At 36.8% G+C, this 18,205-nt stretch overlaps 1 protein-coding gene across 4 annotated transcripts in view; it reads right to left on the bottom strand.

Moving 5' to 3' along the window:
- Positions 1–18,205, bottom strand: part of BAZ1A (bromodomain adjacent to zinc finger domain 1A) — a 66,384-nt gene that overhangs the window by 7,785 nt on the left and 40,394 nt on the right. The window contains exons 13-22 of one of the 4 annotated variants that reach the window (XM_027637769.1): positions 17,353–17,448; positions 17,001–17,225; positions 16,200–16,365; positions 15,814–15,927; positions 14,605–14,729; positions 12,446–13,054; positions 9,816–9,979; positions 9,477–9,631; positions 6,865–7,013; positions 2,045–2,125 (exon numbers count right to left, since the gene is read on the bottom strand). In XM_027637769.1, the coding sequence (XP_027493570.1) occupies positions 2,045–2,125; positions 6,865–7,013; positions 9,477–9,631; positions 9,816–9,979; positions 12,446–13,054; positions 14,605–14,729; positions 15,814–15,927; positions 16,200–16,365; positions 17,001–17,225; positions 17,353–17,448 (1,884 nt within the window). The remainder of the gene's footprint in view (positions 1–2,044; positions 2,126–6,864; positions 7,014–9,476; positions 9,632–9,815; positions 9,980–12,445; positions 13,055–14,604; positions 14,730–15,813; positions 15,928–16,199; positions 16,366–17,000; positions 17,226–17,352; positions 17,449–18,205) is intronic. The other 3 variants (XM_027637770.1, XM_027637771.1, XM_027637772.1) reach the window with 3 other exon arrangements.

Genomic DNA, 18,205 nt, shown 5'->3' with positions numbered 1-18,205 from the left:
TGACAAAAAACAGCTTAAAGAGCACTTCTCACCCACACATGCTCCCGTATAGTCTAGAAGAGAGCCTTTCAGCCCTCTGCCCATGCCTCAGTGCCTTCATTCCTGCCCTGCACTCTGCCTTCAAAGAACCTGTGCATCTGTGTGATTAACCAGGTTGGGTGACTTGGACTGGTTGAAATATAACTGTTTCCTCAATACTTTATAAGCAACGTAGCACACAGGAATCCATGGTACACACTGAGTGTCAAACCAAGTAAGACCTGGGATCCTAATTAAATTAGAAATAAATGGAGGGGACACAGGGGTAAGAAATTAGATTGTATCTTCAAACAGGTTTGGTTAGCAATCCAGGCCATGGAAGCAGCCACACAAACACACACACAGAATAGCATGGGGGGCAGCACCAAACAGGAATGAGCAGCTGGGAACCACAGAAACAAATGGGCTGTTCAACGACCTAAAGGAAACAAGAAGGTGTAAATGATACCCTGCACTGCTGCTGCTGAGCAGAAAGTGAATTTCTTTATTAATGCTGAAAGCTATTTTTTGCATTTTAAAGTAAGAAGGTTTGAGTTCAGGAAGAGACAATACAACAGTGATTTTGATAATGGAAATGTCTGCAGACTTCCCTTCTGAAAGTGATAGTCCAGTTACTACTGTGTGATCTCTAGTGGATTAATGATGCACTCCAGTATATAATGCCTCCCTGCCTGCTGCACTAGTCACAGTGGGCACAGGAATGGCCTCTGATGCACCTGTCTGCCAAATGATTTATTGTCAAGAATCAGAAGACAAAATATCTAATAACAAATAAAATGAAAGAACAAAAATGAGACTAATTACTCTCCTGGCAAGGCCCTTCTGCCTTCTCATCAACTGGCTGCCAGGATTTGTCTAATCTTGCATACATTTGCATTAGCAGCAGCACAAGAGAAATGATGGGAGAGGGCAGAGGATAAACAGGCAATAAAGCTTCATAAATAAAATACAGCCACTCGTGAACTGCAAATATAAAGCTGTATTTCCTAACATTTCCTATTACTTCGTCCTTAGGTTTCCTGTATCAAGTTCAGTTTTCTGAGGACAGTGCTTTTCACAGCACTGCAGCATACCTCAATGTATTTCTTTAAAATTCAGTTAAGAAAATTAAACCTGCTTAAAACAGATTTCTACTATAACTCTGGGAAAGACACTATCTTAAGCATACACATAGTTTGACAAGTATTTCTTTTGCTATAATGGCAGCTTCAGCATTATTACTTTTATTTGGAGGTTACTTTTAGCCTGGATTGGTTCACTGATATAATTCATCACACAACACAACAAATATACTGCAACTGCAGATTTGCAGGGCAAGTAGAGATGGAAATTAGTGACCACGACCTGCTTCAGCATGTCCTGCTACTGAAAGAAACACACCAAATAACACCCACTGTTTTCAGAACCCAATTTGTAAAATAAGAATAACACCTCTCTCTTCCATCCATCATCTTTCTCATTTATATTGTTAACATGGAGGGAAAAACGGCCTCTTCCTTTGTGTCTTAGCAGCTCTACACTGCGCAGTGGGATACCCCTCCGTCACCTAAGTCCTCCAAGCCTTGCTACAATGCAAATGAAATTGTTTGACAGATCTGTGCACTCATCTATCAATAGCTAATTGAGTTGAGGGAAGGGGTTTCCATTTTAGTATTTCTAGAAAGGATATGCAGTTGCACAATGCTGTGAAGTTTCAAGAAAATGAGGACATTAAAAGGAAGGGGGGAAAAAAATGGGATTATATGAACATGCAAATTTCTGTCTCAAAGTGATAAAAAAATACAGTTCTTTATTTCTGGTTGCAGAAACCTTTTTTTTTTTTTTAATCTTTGAGCTGTATTTGTTTCAGTACCCATGTTTAAACCTTTGGCTTCAATACCACAATTCCTTCAATGTAAGGAACTGCCTACAAAATTAATTAAGAAAAAAAAACCAAAAAAGAAAACCTGATAAAATATTCAATGCTTTCTAATTTTTAGCAATACAAGTAACATTTAAAATTTACCATCTCTCTGACTAGTCTTGTCTTTCACTCTCTTCCTCCTTTCATACCCCCAGTGGTTCCTTTCATCATCTTCTGCATTACCTAACATTAAATTCATAGAGTTATTTCAAATACCTTTTTGAAGAATGGCAAATTATTTTTTAATTAATTTTTATATTCCATACTTGCGTAGTCTAAAAGCATAACTAAAACAGTAGTTACGAACATGTGCACGCAGAAAAGTGAAGGGTAAGAGAGTAATGTGCACAGAGGAATTGCATATTCCAGGATTTATTTTGACTCCCACTACAAACAGAAGGCTTGAACTGAAAGCTCTGAAGCCTACCCTGCCTTACCTTTCTGTCCATCTCTGGTACAAATGGCTACAGAAGCAGATACTGACCACAGGTTTCTTTCTCAGCAAACAGCTTATGTGGTCTGTGCTACCATGAACCTCCTCAATTCTCAAAAAATGTAGCCAGTTTATGGGTACATTTCTCAAGGGCCAAGAGAATGAGCTCATCTGTCCATGTGAAACAACATGCTTTGGATATTGTTCTGCAGGAGTGTTCTTGAGTGTTAAAATGATTAAATTAACCTCCCAGGAAGGAAGAGCCACAGTAAACCTCATCTCTTTCAATTACAAGGTATACCTTCTTTGACTGCCTTCTCTGAAGAGTAAACAAAAATTCTTCATCATAAAAAAGCTCACTTCCACCTTTGCTGCCTCTGCTCATGAAACTCCGCAGGGAAGTAATGAAAGCGTGAGAACAAAGTATGCAGATATACTAATCCCATCCCTGTTCAAAGGAAACAACTTTGACAGTAGAGAAAACAAAGATAATCAAAATCTAGAAGGAAAGGAATGGAACAAAAACAAGCAAAAAGAAGCAAAAAAGTTGTTTTGGGGTTTTTTTGTCCTGCAAGAAGTAGGTGGCACAAGTTAAAAAGGAGGTAAATGATTCCCTGTATCAGTCACAAAGGTCCTCCCATGAATTAGAATCCAACCTTTCGTATGAAAATCTGAAGGATGTTTAATGACTGAAGTCCTGCACTAGTGCAGAAGGCAGGTTTTTTTGGGAGGGCTGCCTCACTGAACTCCAGGGAAACCAAAGCACTTCATCATTTCATACCTCAACTTTAACATCTCTCTAATAGGAATGAGGAGACTCTACTTCTGCACTGCAGAGTATTTTGAAATGTAAGGTAAGGAAAAGTAAACTTGTATCAAAAAAGAAGTAAAATCTGTAGTAAAAACTGCTTGTATTTCCACCTTCTCAAATGTAATTTTTATTTGAGAAGCAGCACTTCAGAGTTTCCTTCAAACAGCTATTTAAAATAAAAAAAAAGGCTTTTTTACGTGTTAACTCATAAGTTTTTGCAGAAAAACAGTGTACTGCAACTGCTCCCCCTCCTTTTCGTGCTTCTCCCCATACATTACCTCAGTTTGTACTGAAGGATGAAAACCCAAATTTTCATAGCTAATGTTTAATGAAAAGACTTCTAAAAGACAGTTCATAATTAAGATATGCATACAATTCAAATCATGTTACATTTAATCACCAGACAACAGAAGATCAGCGACCATACAGCAGCTCTGTGAGGCCAAGGGGGCCATTTCTGGGGTTTCCAGATCTCCTTTTGCATCACTGTCTTCTGTGTCAGTCTTTTCTTGCTCTTCCACTTGAACATTTGGTATGCACCTCAACTCTAAACTTATCAGAATCACCAGTGAGGCTCTTGGCAGCCTGATAGAGCCTCAAACAAAAACGGAGGAGAGAGGAACAGCTGGTCCTTTTATTGCTGTGCGGGGTCCCTTTGTCTGCTCTGCACCCTGGAGGCCACCAAGATAAACCTGCTAGTGACTGCAGGGAATTTCACTGTGCTGGCTTTAGGACTAGAAGCCATAAATGAAAACTAAAAATTGTTAAGTATGGCTCCATTCCCTAATAGGAACAGAGTAGAATGAAGGGGGGGCAGAGAGGGCAAAGAAACTTCACAGTGAAAGCAACAACTGGAATAATGACAAAGACAAAGCACATTCAGTTTGGTTTAAAGCAGAAAAGCAGGGGCACTCTTTTTTACCACAAGTGTTCCCCTGTACTCCCTACAGAACTCCTAGCACTTGCTTGACTTCCAGTGTTTTTACTTCAGTGGTAACTAAATCAGCCTAAAAAGTTGAGATTATCGAGTTTAACATTAGAAACAGATATGCAAGGCATTTCGTCTAGGGCAGCTCCCTTAAACAGTTAGAACAACTATTTAAAAAGAAACTCCTGTTAGAGAAAGAAAAAAAAGAATGTACAGACACAATGATCTATATAAAAACAGTGACACAAAACCAAAATTCCACAAACCAAAACCCAGTGGTTACAAACTTAGACCTAATTTCTATTATCAGAATACTGTTGAACACTTTCTAAAGGGGTCAGAGAAAAAGTGCATCACAGCTCTGAGCACAAGACAGTCCAAAACAAGAAGCAGTGTCCACGTTTCCCTAAGAGGTTTAGTAGTACTACAAACACTTCCTTGTCAAGCTAAGTAGAGAACTTTTCTTTGCCTGTTACACATATGCAATCTTGCTTTCATTCAGACTTGACTCCTGCTAAAAGTGGCCCATTACGCAACCAAAAACATGAGACATTTGGCACCAAAGGTAAAGCAAGAAAAGGGAACCTGACACTGTTGCTTAACGGTTCAGGCAGTCAGCCAGAGCAGAGGACACCTGGGATCCTTCCTGCTCCTCAGTGATGTAGATTATTCTATACATTACAGTAATCTTAGAGCATTAGCATTTTTCAGAGCAGAAGAGATGCACTGGCACACTATGGAAAACAAACATCAGGGATTTTAAGACATGCAAATCACGTACAATTGCTTTCCCTATACAGTTTCCTTGTTGCACCATATAAAGCACCTAAAGGGGAAAAAGATTCCCAAGTTAAAAAAGAAATCCCACCATCATTGAAAAGATCAGGCAAAAGAATGAACCATCATTAGATGACAGCAGTTGGAACTACTGAAAAAAAAAGACACAGGAGGACTGTTAAAAAACTTTCCCTCCACTACTTCAGGGACATTTTTCTTCTTTTTGTTCTTTTCCTCTATTTCAGGGTGTATGATCAATGGCCATAACTTGCTGATAACCATGTTTTTCCCCTTCAGGGAATGGTAAACTTAGAATTGTCAGTAAGATGCTGTTGGCAAGTTTGTAAGCCAGTTTAGAAATGGAGGCATATAATTCACAATGTATTTACAACTTGCATATGAAGAGTAAGTAGGACAAATGATAGATGTACTGTCAATTACTGTTGTGCAAGTTGCAAATAGAGTCATATAGTAGGAAATAAGCCACATCATGCCTGGCTTGGAAAGAGCAGACATATTTGAGTTGACCAAACACTAAGCCAAGTAAAGCTTTCAAACAGCTGCGATTCAAACTACTCTCATGCTCTCCCCTTTCATCTCAATCATTTGTTGCACTTCCCTCTTCTAGAGGTTATCACATCGATAATAAAAGCTTGTGGAAGGGAACCCATGTCTGCACATCAGTCTCTAGCACAAATCTAGCTCAAACTCATCTTCAGTGGCAACTGATACCCAGAGAGCAAACTCCATGTAGGAGCAGCCAAGATGCAGAAACAGCTTCAGATCAACTGTGCCATAGGGCATTAACATCTAGTGTTAACACACCAAAACCTGCATTTTCATCTTAAACTACTACAGAAACGTCTGCCAGAGCATAAGAGTTTTGTACACAGTGGTTATCAGAGGAAAGTATCCTCTAATAGGGTGTGTGGCAGTTGTTGCTCTGGAAGACCCTGGTATGTGCTCTGCTGGTAACCCATACTGCACTCTCACAGGTGAAAAGCAAAGCAGTCCTGCAAGCACAGAGCATGGTTCATCCCCAGTGTGCCATCCAGACAGGATGGCCTTGGGAAGGATGAAGCACCTTTACACACTTCTCCAAGACAAAACTCCAGCTCTGAATTGCAAAAGGATCCTAAGGAATCCAGACCTGAGGTATCACTGGAAAACAAAATGACTTTATGCACTTTGGATCTTCTCTCTCACCCCTAGAGCACCAGAGGCAGTCAAGGAAGGAATGTGTATCCAAGTCAAGCTAAAATCCTGCTTTGGTTTAAATTTTTCTTGCAACCTTTTATTTCCAAGTTTTACAGCACAAATGCAAAACCTGAGAATCTGGAAGTCTGTAATGTAAATGTTTCCCACATTTTACAGTCAGTAAAGGTGATCCAGATAAACAAGGCTTATATTGCTTTCACAGAAACAGTATAAAAAGCAGCATATATTTTTACAACCTAAATAACACTCAGAAGAAACTCACTGTAGAGCAACATGATATATTGGCCTCAACGGTAATTCTGATTTAGAGTATTCCCCCAGAAAGATTACTCATTTCTGCCTAAGGGTACAGTTTGTCTCCCAGTACATCAGTATAATTGTAGGGCCACACAAACAAGGTCACTGAAACGATCCATGTAAAATAAGCATGAATTTAAGGGTAAAATTTGCTGTTAATTAATACATATAATTCAAGACAAGTAGAATAGTAAGAAAAATAGTAATATTTCCTCATGATCAATTGCCTTGTAAACTAACAATCTAACTTTTTTCAGTTTTACAGTGTTACACTGTAAATAGGTTAATTATTTGGTTTTTTCCCCCAACATGCCGCTCTAAAGCATCCAGTCTTTCAAAAGAAGCGAGTGGGTTTGGCGTGGGGGTCTTTCTGTGGTGTTGGGGCGGGTGGGGTTTGTTCGGTTGTTACAAAATGTTACACAACATCAGAGACATACAGTTTAAATTCCGAGACTTACCAAGAGGTGCTTTGAGAAACCTGCGCTCAATTCCTTGTTCTATCTGAAGCAGTGCAGATGCCAAAGAGTGGACCACATTATTGACTGGCTGAGGAGTACTTGTGCTTGTTGATGCAGCACTTGGAGCTTCAGTTTTTAATCCAATAAGTCTAGAACAGAAACACATAAATTATCTTTGAATATTTTGAATTTAATACCAGAGATATTCGTACATGTCTGTATCCACAGTAGATACTTTTATTTTAACTTTATTTACATGCATGGACTGTGGACATGAACAGATACTGCACAGGTGTGATTAGTTATCCTAGTTCTTATGTTTGCTTAATTAGCTTAGTTAATCTAGATAAATCATCTTTAGGTAAGTTATTTAAATTTCAAGAAATGCAGATGACAAATTTCAATACAATTATTAAGATTTCAAAAACATTTGATGCAACATCTATCAGCTGGTTTATGAGATATTTCTGTGAAGAGTATAGTCCCAATAATTTTTCAGTGAAAACACTTCCAGTGGTGAGGTGTAGCCTTTTAGAGTATTTCCATCTGCACAAGTTCAACTAGGCAGATCCTTACAATTCATAAGACTTTTGAAAAGAAAATAAATTAAATAAAAACAGAATGTAAATTTAGAATGTAAATCAAGAATTGTTAACTTATATGTTCTCATCCTTGGAGGATCTTTCTAAAACACTAGCTCTTCGTATAAGGGTGATAAAAAAAAGAAATAAGAAAAAAGAACAACAATACAAAATCCAACCAAACAAAAAACCAAAACCAAACAAATAAACCACCAAAAAAGTAGTTTTCCAATAAAATGGGACTAAAAGACTAAGCAATCATTTCAAAGTGTAGTTAATCTTTCTGAACCACAAACATTAAATATAGTGCAGGAGAGCAACTCGCACTAATGAAAATAAAATTCAATTTATATTTGGGGTTTATAGAGAAACAACTAATTAAGATTCTCTGGATTCTGCTTTATTCTGACGCATAAGGAATGCTTTTGGTTGTCCCTGTTCTTTTTTCACACTTAAAAGCTGTTCATTATATTTTGCAGTCACACACATTTTGAGAGCCTGAAAGCAAACAGAAAGAAAGCTGCATAGTTATTTACATTTCACTAGTCAAACTCCAAGGTCTTAATGAGATGTCACTCGCTCTGAGGTGGATAAAAAGCCCAGCATCAAAAGCAATCTGTCACATGATTTCAGAATCCCATAGTGTGTTTTAATATGCAAGTCTTTATTAGAGAAGACTTTATTCAGAAACTCTGATTGAGTCGGTAGTCGGTATCAAATGAAAAAAAAACGAAGCAACAAGCTTCTGTAGAATTGAGAGCTGGCAGTGGAGCAAGTGCCCAAAGTAAGTGGAGACAGATAAATTTTAGCTGCTTAATTAAAACAGTGGAATATTTCTATGTTGTGGTTTTCAGGAACCAAACATCTGTAAATTGTGTCATTAATATAAAGGATGACCCTATCCATTTTGCATGTAACTAGAGAATTCTGATTTGAAGGGCAGTCTTATATGAAAATACTAATTCAGAAAGCTGAAATAGAAAGGAAAAAAAACTTAGAGAACTTTAAATTCCCAACATCCAACACAACATTCAAGAGTCCACTCAGAAATTCAATTTTTATTGAAGTCCAACAGCAAATAATCTCCAGAATACCTAAGCAAACAATATGTTGGCACAATGATTGTCTCCAATAAATTTTTTTTCCTGAAGTATTTCAACATTTATATCCTATCAAGACATTTAATTTTATATGCATTAAGTCAATTAAGGTAGATCTTTATTTCCAAGAAGTATGTTACTTCTGATAACTAAAAATTTAGAAATCTTCACCATTTCTGTAGTTTCTGAAGTTTGATTTACAACAAAAACTTATATCAGAGTCCCACATGTATTTCAAATCTTTGTTTAAAAACCAAACAAAGCCCCTCAAAACACTTCTACAGCTGCAACACTATATGATTTGAGGTTTCCTCTCTCTTACTGTGTTGCAGCTTGCTCTACAGAAGTATTATAATCTTACAACTTCATGAATGATATCTCCTTTTTGCTGCAGTGCTAAAAACTAATCCAGACCGTGGCCTGTTGCCTTGATGGGTCTTCCTGTGACTCATGAAGAGGAACACTGGCCAGTTCAACCAGCAATTTGTTACTATTACCATTTTTCCTTTTTAACACTCTTACTCTTTCCACAAATTTAAGTAATTTTTTGTTTTGGTTTGGTTTTTTTCCTTCTGGAAAAGAAAACATCAATTACCAGATTAATTTTTCTCTGCATTTTAAATTACTTTAAAATTAATCCACGTGTTACTTCTTTGATAATTAATGTTCACTTTGAGTAGCATAATATCTGAATTCCTAAAGTTGTAAAAATTGGTGCCTTAATCTTATATGGTAATAGAACAGCATCATTTAGAGACTATAAACCAATGCAAAAATCTCACGTTTTACAACTCAAATCTTAAAAAACACCATTTCAAAGAACTTGAGGGTAAAAACAACTTGAAGATCCAAGTCCTCCCCCAAAAACCCAAACCAGAGCACTGCTATAAAACTCATAGTGAACAGCCGTTATTTAAACTATAGCTCTTACCTGTCTTTCACAATAAACTTATCTTGATCATCAGTTTCCATTACTTCAGATTCTTCATTCACAGTTTTAATAATGCCATTTTCTTTGTTTTCATCACTCAGAAACTCATATCGCCCATGTTCTAAGGCTGCTCTCCAAGCCTGTCTGTCTGTAACCTGAAGCAAACATACAACTTTGAGGTTTCTAAAGAATCAAAGGCCACAAACTTTTAGTGCCAAATACTCCCTACATTTAATTTAATTATGCCTTTAGTAAAACCATAGCATTCAAGAGTTCCCATTTAAGTTACAGACTCGATGGCATCACTGTGTTCCTAGGCATTCTACAAGTCACAAATACCTTAATAGCCCCCAACGTTCCTTGGTAGATCCTGTCTTCAATGTCCAAAAGAAAGTCTCTAAGTCTCAGTTCAAGCTGCTTCTCTGCAGATAGGTGAGAGCCATCGTGAGCATTCTGCATCCTTCCCCGTCCTGAAGGAGGTCTGATGTCACTTTGAGGTTTGTCTGCAAGAACAGCAAGTAATTTGGTGTTAGCGGACCTTAATCCTTAAAGCAGCCATTGGTGAAGGGAACAAAAGTAGTACAGGGCAGAACCAAGTAAACATGGGTTCAAAATTCCCTTCCTGTAGCAAGATGTTGCCAACACCAACATCTCCATGCCAGCTAAGGCATCTGAACCAACCAAGTAGAGTATTCTTTAGAGGGATGACCTCTAGATTGGCATCCACCCATCCCAACACATAGAATGGGAAATCCTTGTAATTTAAAAGTAGTTCTTCTGCCTTAAAATGCTTTCTAAAGTAGTAGATAAGCAAACAACAACTCTGCTGTAAGTGCCAGGAGAAATAAAAAAAGATAATAAAGTCACATTTCTAGTATTTGATGGCTCTTACTTTATAAGAGAACCCTTCAGTTTTCTTTCCTGCAAGGATCTTTATCACAGAAACACTTAAAACAAGCATGTGCTGAGAATCACAAAACCTATCAAAACAAATATAAGCCCTTTTAAAAACTTAACTTTTAAACAAAACAAACAGACCAGACTTATTGTGACCTCTAATTAAAGGCAGGGAAAAAAAGAACAAGACAGCACGATAATTTATGAAAACTAGGAAAGAGCTGATGATGGGCTGTCAAGTAAAACGTCTTATAAGAGAACTCAAAGATCATGCAAAAGCTCTAAAGCCACAGGAAAGTTTGCCCAAATCCTAAAGTAGTGCTTGCAAATCTGCATAAGTGGCGAACACTTCTGTTCACAGGATTTACCTTAAAACCTTTGAGTGCAGTGATGAGAAGTTACATGCAAGAACTTAGAGGTATTTAATAAAAAAAAAAATACAATAAAGCTGTTGTTAAGAAAGCACAAGGTGAATTTCTAAAGTGCTCTCAATTGCTGAAACAATTCCTTGTAACTGAAAATATTCTGAAAAGGTAGACTAGCAACTCTGATGCCTGGATGCGGGAAATGTCCTTTTTTGTTTAAAAGCAAAAAAGAAATGCAGTGAGCAGAACTGAAAAAGCAGCAACTGCTTTGCAAATAAGTGATGAGGAGAAGTTAATGGATACTGGAATTAAATCAAGTAATAGCACATATCAATTTTATTTCCATGCTCTGTTGAGTGGGAACTGGAAAAGGCAGAAGGGCAGTCTAGAGTGCAAGAGAATTACGAAGTTGTTCTCACTTGTCTTGCACGTCATTTGAGTGAAGGCAATAGGGCAGCAGCTGGAGTCCACAGCAGAAAAGCTCCCAACAAAGCTACACATGGCCACTTATCCCTGCCTATCACACAGTGGCGGCAGCATTGGCATTGGACCACTGCATTTGAATTTTCTTCATCTCTATTAAAAGTTCAAAGCTGCCTTGGCTGTGAAAATCAGGTTGCTTCAGGGCAGAAAGCAACACACAAAATACAGATAAAGGCGCAGCAATTAGGAAAATATGCATAAACTCAAATGTATCAGAAGACAATAGAGATTTTCTAACCAAAAACCTACAAATATAGACATAAGGCCTCCAAATAAAGATTGATTACTACGCAGAAACTCTGTCCTGTGCTAGTTTCCACCAAAAGAAATGGTAGATCAGTTATAAATTTAGCAGTACCTGATGTGCTCACAGCACGTCCTAGCATACACACTCCAGGAAAACAGAATTTGTCTCTGCTGTGAATAAATCTCCCTTGTCCCAATATAGATAATTCAAAATCCTCACAGTGATTTTCATAATTGAAAACAAAATGCAATTTATTAAACATTAGCCTTGGGAGTTTCATTTTGGTAACATCCTTTACCTGCCAACATGCCATAAGCAATCCAGCTGCAAGCTTGTATATAAAGAATTTTAGTGGTGTTTGGAGCTAACGGCTTGCCAATAAATTGCTAAGTACTGGGCTAGTAGAAAAGGGAAAAAAACCCTAAATACTAGGTCTAGGATGTTTTTTCAGTACACTCCTACATTTAGAAACCCATAAAAATATCTGTTATACTGTTGTTTCCTTCTCTAGTGAGCGCCTGCCAAAGGAAGAAAAAAGGAAAACAAAATAGAAAAGAGTAATATCAGAGAATCCCAATGCACCGATGTTAATCCACATACCAACCAACATAACTACACTATTTTTTAGTGCATATTAATCTTCACTCCTCAGTTAATCTTTTCCCAAAGGTCAAATTACTTCCTAAGGATGTTTGCTTAAAAGCCAATCCCAGTTTTCTAAGCAGTAAGATAACAGAAAAATTATTGCTTTTTTTTTTAGCATGAAACACCAGAAATACCACAAAGGTATATAAAAGGGGAAATAAAAAAAAAGGAAGGAAAGAAAAAACCAGTGTGTTTTCCATCAAATGAAACAAAGCTTCAGAATAATTCTTATTTTTTGGAAATTACAATTAAATGAAAATTAGAGGTTTCTAGAATATCATATAGAAATTGTATCTGTGGAAGCAAATTAACACCAAAAATCTTTCATTTACCTGGAATATGGAATTTTTCCACAGGAAAACTGCTTAGTTGTTCATATATTCTAGTTTTTTCTTGTAAAAGAGTTTCTTTTAAGGCACTCTCCCTATGTCCTCGGGAATTGAGAGCCTCTAGGAGTTGGTCCAGTTGTTCCCGAGAACTGTAAAAGCACCAACGGTTTGGTTTATATACTGGCCTTGGCACCTCTACAACAACACTGGTGTGTGAATCTTGGTCATTATTGGAGGTAGATTCAGAGGATTTCAAAGACTCTCCAGTTTTACTGAATACCTGAGGTTCATTTGTGCAAGACTGTCCACTATTCTGAAAGGAAGAGGTTCGAGGCAACAACATGTCTTCTGTGAGACCAGAATAGTCCTCCTCTATAAACAATCCAGGAAGAGAAGGGAAAATCCAGTAGCGTCGGTACAGACGGTCACGACCTAACGGGGTGATATTTGTGCAGGCTGTTGCATTCTGAATCTTTTCTAACAGTTCCTTCTCTTTCTTTTGTTGCTCCTGTTTTAAAGCTTCTTCATCTTCAGCAGCAAGAGGTTCACTCTTTTCACAAGTGGTCTCTTCTCGTCTTGTAAATTCTTTATATCCATTTTGCCCTCTCCTTCCTAAAGTTAAAGGAAGAAGTTTGGTAGAAATTCACTTATTATTTTTTTTTTTTTAACCAAAAGCTCTAGTAAAGAGCTTGGTTTAGTTCTATCACTTTCCAGTTATCTAAACTTACACTGTCAAAGACCATCAAGCTCAGTCAAGAGACAATACCAGTTTTATTAAAAAAAACTCAAGTGATTAACTGTGCTTCCCTTGATGAAGGGGTAGCCATTTTCAATACACTTTCACTCTGCAGAAACTAGGCCAAGTCTCACTTACTGACACTTATTTTTAATACCATAAAAAGGAACCAAAATTTTAAGAACTCAAAAGCATGTTACAGAAGCATCTTGTAACGTAAAATTCTAGCAATTTCATTACTGAATACAAACTATAATTTGGACTTAATTTATCATCCTCAAAATGATCAATTTAACTTCCCAAAAGTCTCAAGCAAGACTAGAATCCCTATACATGAGCTTCTTTGGCAAAGTCAGGTACCTTACTTTATAAGTTTTCTTTTTAAATATATACACTACTGTTTTCTCCCCATCAACTTGTACAGATGAAAATATTTCAGTTCATGTCTTAGTTTACCAAAGTATAAGGTTCTGGTAGTCATCTAGGAAAGTATGTCTCCTAACTGATGCATGCAACCTTAAAGATGCTGTCAACACTCAATTTCTACTGGTTTCCAGTTAGACCTTCAGTCCTCCAGTTGCAGGAATGAAATAATACTTGTTTGTCATCCATTCACTATGTCTCAAACATGGGTATTTGAGAAACCTGAAATTCTGTTTAGGATCTCATTGTTTCGCCATCATAAAGCTGTAGTAAACATGCAAATTTGCATTACTGAATGACTCAGTTTCCATCTCAGGTACTGTTAGGAACTGTACAAGTTTGCAATTTAAGTTCACGATGATCCAGGACTTTCACTGGCACAGACACTAGCACAAAGCCTTCCCAGCAGAAAGGCACAGATGAGCTAGATGGCCAAGGCCATCAACAATTCATCCCTCCTGTGGTGACACCTCTGTTTAGTTATGAATAGCAGGCTGCACCATTTACTGCACTGCAGCTCCTACTAGTACACTGCTGAGAAAATGAAATCTGGCAGTAAGACTGGTTGTATTCTCATATAGAAAGCATGCTGCTTCATTAACAAAGGCAAACTAAACCCAAATGCTCAATCTAACTTTTTAAAAAAAAATACTTGTTGTTTTTGTAGCTTACTAAAAAAATAGAATCAAAACCACACCATCCTCTATTAGATGGGACTCCTACAACTCTCTCTCTAAGAGCACTACTCACAACAGTATGGTTTGTTAGGCAACAGCCTGAGACTTTTCAGACAAAAGAGGAATCCAGACAGCTGACCACAAGAACTACATCAGACTGGCTCAATGTACTTAGAAGTCCATTATCATCATGTTTAGATGTGGGTTTTTAACTTTTCCTTTAAAATATTACATGAAAGACTGATACTTTCATATAAAACACAAGAACTTCCCAGGGGCATGCATGCATGTATACAAGTACACAAACAAATACATTATAGCATTACCTCTTCGTCGTTTTTTGTTTGGTCCCAGCTCTTCTTCATCCTCTGTCACTGTGTCCATGTCTTGCTCTTTACGTTCAGTCTCTTTGCTCTCTGTACTAGTATCTAGGTCTTCTCGTTCCTCTTCCCTGACACAGTAAAAAAACCAAAAGGTGACTAACCAAGAAACCACACATAAGCTGAATGATAAAAAATATACAATAAAATATGCCATCTTTGACACAAAAAATATATTTCTCTTGCAAGTACTTAAGCTAGTAAAATATCTATAATGCTTTTAAAAAATAAACTTAATATATTAAAGCCCAGAAAAAAACCATTGAACTGTAAATGGAAGTTCCATATTAAAGACTAAAGCATGCTCTTTGGTATCCACACTTCCATTTGAAGAGTATTACTATAATCAGATCCTTTTTGGTAACATTCTAGTGTAGTTCTATTGACATGGATTTTCTTCATGTCTAAAAACGTTTCCTCCTCAAAATATGCTTATTTCACATTTTTGCCTCATCTAACAATTAGAATTAAAAACCTACAGAACCACATGCAATTATTACATTTATTTTATTATTTTCTCTCAATTATAATTTCCAAAACATAGCACAAATCTATCTTTGGCCCATGCTCACCTTTTATAATAAGATTTATTTAACTAACTACCTTCCTCAAGCAGGTAAAGTCATAGTATTGTATGCACACTTTGGGTTTTTTTCCTTGAATCATATACAGCTGCATGTGCCTGAATCTTACCACCTGAAAACATGCAGTTTTATTAACAGAACAAAAAAATTTTGGTTTTATGGAAATCACCTGGCATAACGCAGCATTTAAAAGAAAAAAAATGCTATGAAATTTGATTAATGAATTGTTATGTGAGGTCAGTATTTTCTAGCTCAGATCAATTCCTCAAAAGATAATGAACTACAATGGTCTGTATGAAGATACTCATAGAGATTAAATCAATGCAAGACAAAGCAATGCAAAAGACAAATTAGAATTTGCAAGTTTCTCTTGAGAAGTTTTCAAAATAATTATGAGTATAGTAAAAATCACTTTCATAAACCAATTATAGAACCCTAGATAGAAAATAAAATCATACTTAAAATATACTTTTGCATATGATCAAGTCAACAAAAACCATATAGGTTAGGTCTGGCCATGCAACTGAAAAGTGCTATATCATATATACCACAGTAATACTATGTATCATACCCAACAGATATTTCTACAGCAGGAATTCTTTGCTCCTCCTCCTTCAGCTTTTCTTGTTTTTCTTTCATTTTTAACTCTTGTTCTTTCAACCTTTCTTCTCTTTTCTTACGTATCCTAGTAGTAGGAAGGATATAGAAAACCAGTTGCAATTAATCTACTATCTGATCTGTCCACATCTTTTTCCTTTTATACTAAAACACAACCCAAAAATAGCACTAGTGTGAGAAAGCACAACATTTAGCACAACGAAGTTTCATTCCTGTCTACGGTCTCAAGAAACCAGCATAAAACAGAAACATTACTATTGTTTCTCATATGCCTTCTGCAACCAAAGAATTAATCTCATTTGTAGCAACAAAATTTATTTTTCCATATCCTAGTTTTACCTTGCTGCTGCTGCCTCTCGTTCTTTGCGATGCTGTTCTGCCTTTAATTCTCGGAACTCCTGTTTCGCTTGTCGTAGCACATCAACAGAGTCCTCAATGAAATCTCGAGTGGAGACGAGAGTCAGAAGTTTCCCACAGAGAGCATGAAGGATCTTCATCTTTTCTCCTAATAAAATTCAGACCAATGTTTATATTTCATTATATAATTGATAATAAGCCTTACTCTTACACACTCCAGACTGGATTTGTTCTCACTCAAGAACAAGTGAACAGTCAAACAGTCTACCAGCTGTACTTGCAAAGAGACATTTCCTGAAATATCTGCCTTTATTTTTAATTTATTAATGTTTATCACCAAAAGAAGTAATAAAATGCAATATTATCTTCAAAACAGAGATAAAGGAACAGTAGATGGTATTTGTTTTCTCCATTTCCAAATAATGAATGAAAGACTCAAACCAGAACAGCATAAAAAACAGGGGCATAAAAAACACTTTGATGCTTCTCCCAGAGAGATCCCCTCCTGCATGTAAAACTAACATTTTTAAAATGAGATTAAAAAAAGGCAACTCAGAAGTAATGAGACTGCCTAGCTCTGCAATCTCTGATGTGGTGGGACCTGTTTGTGGGGGCTGAAGCATAGGAGTGGGTTTTGGTCTAGGTGACCTCTACAGGTCCTTTCCAACCTAAATTATTCTATGATACAGTAAATTCTGACCATTACTGGTCTGAAGCCAGTTCTAAAATTGATCACTTAATAAGCAGTCTAATAAATTTCTAACATGTATTGTCTTTTATTACCTGGCAACAAATCATATACTGAGGTACTTGAAAGTTTCTTCAGGAGACCAGGATTACTTAATCTCAGCTCCATGCAAGCATCATCAGTAGCATCAAACCCTCCTCGTTTCTGGTAACGGTATTTTGCATTGGCTGATGTTACATCAGCACCTGATGCTAGAATGTGAAGTCTGAGAATCTCAGAAAGAGTGCAGCTATCAAGATCCAAGTTTTTCAAATTGCAGCCTACAGTTGAGAAGAATGTATAGTTATTTTATATAGATATTTAAATGTATATAAATATTAAAAAGTTATTTAAAATATACAGCAAATTAAGAACAGTAACAAAACAAGAAGTGAAACCCACACATACCCTGATGTAACTGGGGCCATGCAGCTGCCAAAGTTGCAACTGCAGACAGTGCAGATTTTGTGGGGTCTGCATCTTCATCCAAAGCCTCTGTTAAATCTTTAAGGAAATAAACACTTTATTCTAGTGCAAATTAAAACTTGTACTGTGGAGGGGAGGAAAGGAAGCTGTGTTTTAAAAGTTGCAGACAAAGCAAAGAGAGGGCCGATATTTACAAAAGCATCAATGTATTCAAAACTCAATTCAACGTCCAAATGAAAATTTACATATCTTTAAATGCAACTAAAAAAATCCAGCTAAAAGCTAAAGACATGCACCACATGCTACATAAAGGGAGAACAGCATATAAGCTGTTAAAGCAGCACAACACAAAACATGCACAATGGCAACACAAAAGGCAGCAAAAACAAATCCATAAACACATTTGAAAGCACAAACAAGTAACAATGCAAGAAACACCTGTAATTCCTTTCCTCAAATGAACTATTATTTCCCATCATAAGTTTGTTTCTAGGAAACAATCCAAACCATTCACAAATCTTGATACTGGTTATCACCATTCACCATATACTTTCTATCTAACTTAGATACAGCCTGTTCTGCACAAACACAATGACTAAGTCATTACTAATAAACCGTATTTCACCAAAACAAGTACCTGCACTTAATGAACATCACACATAAGCAAACTGACCAGGAAAGCAGGGAAGTGAAAGGGAGAAACAGCAAATTCCTGTTTCTTAAACAGAAGTTTCCTCAGCACTTACAGGTATTTCTCCAGAGGGTTGTCAGAATTCTTTCAGCATTGTGTGCTGTTTCAACAATTTCACGTCATTCAAATCCGAATCAATAAGCA

This window comes from Corapipo altera, unplaced genomic scaffold (genome assembly GCF_003945725.1).
Source record: "Corapipo altera isolate COAL_440 unplaced genomic scaffold, ASM394572v1 23, whole genome shotgun sequence".
NCBI lineage: Eukaryota > Metazoa > Chordata > Aves > Passeriformes > Pipridae > Corapipo > Corapipo altera.
This window is presented reverse-complemented; position numbering and strand designations above follow the sequence as displayed.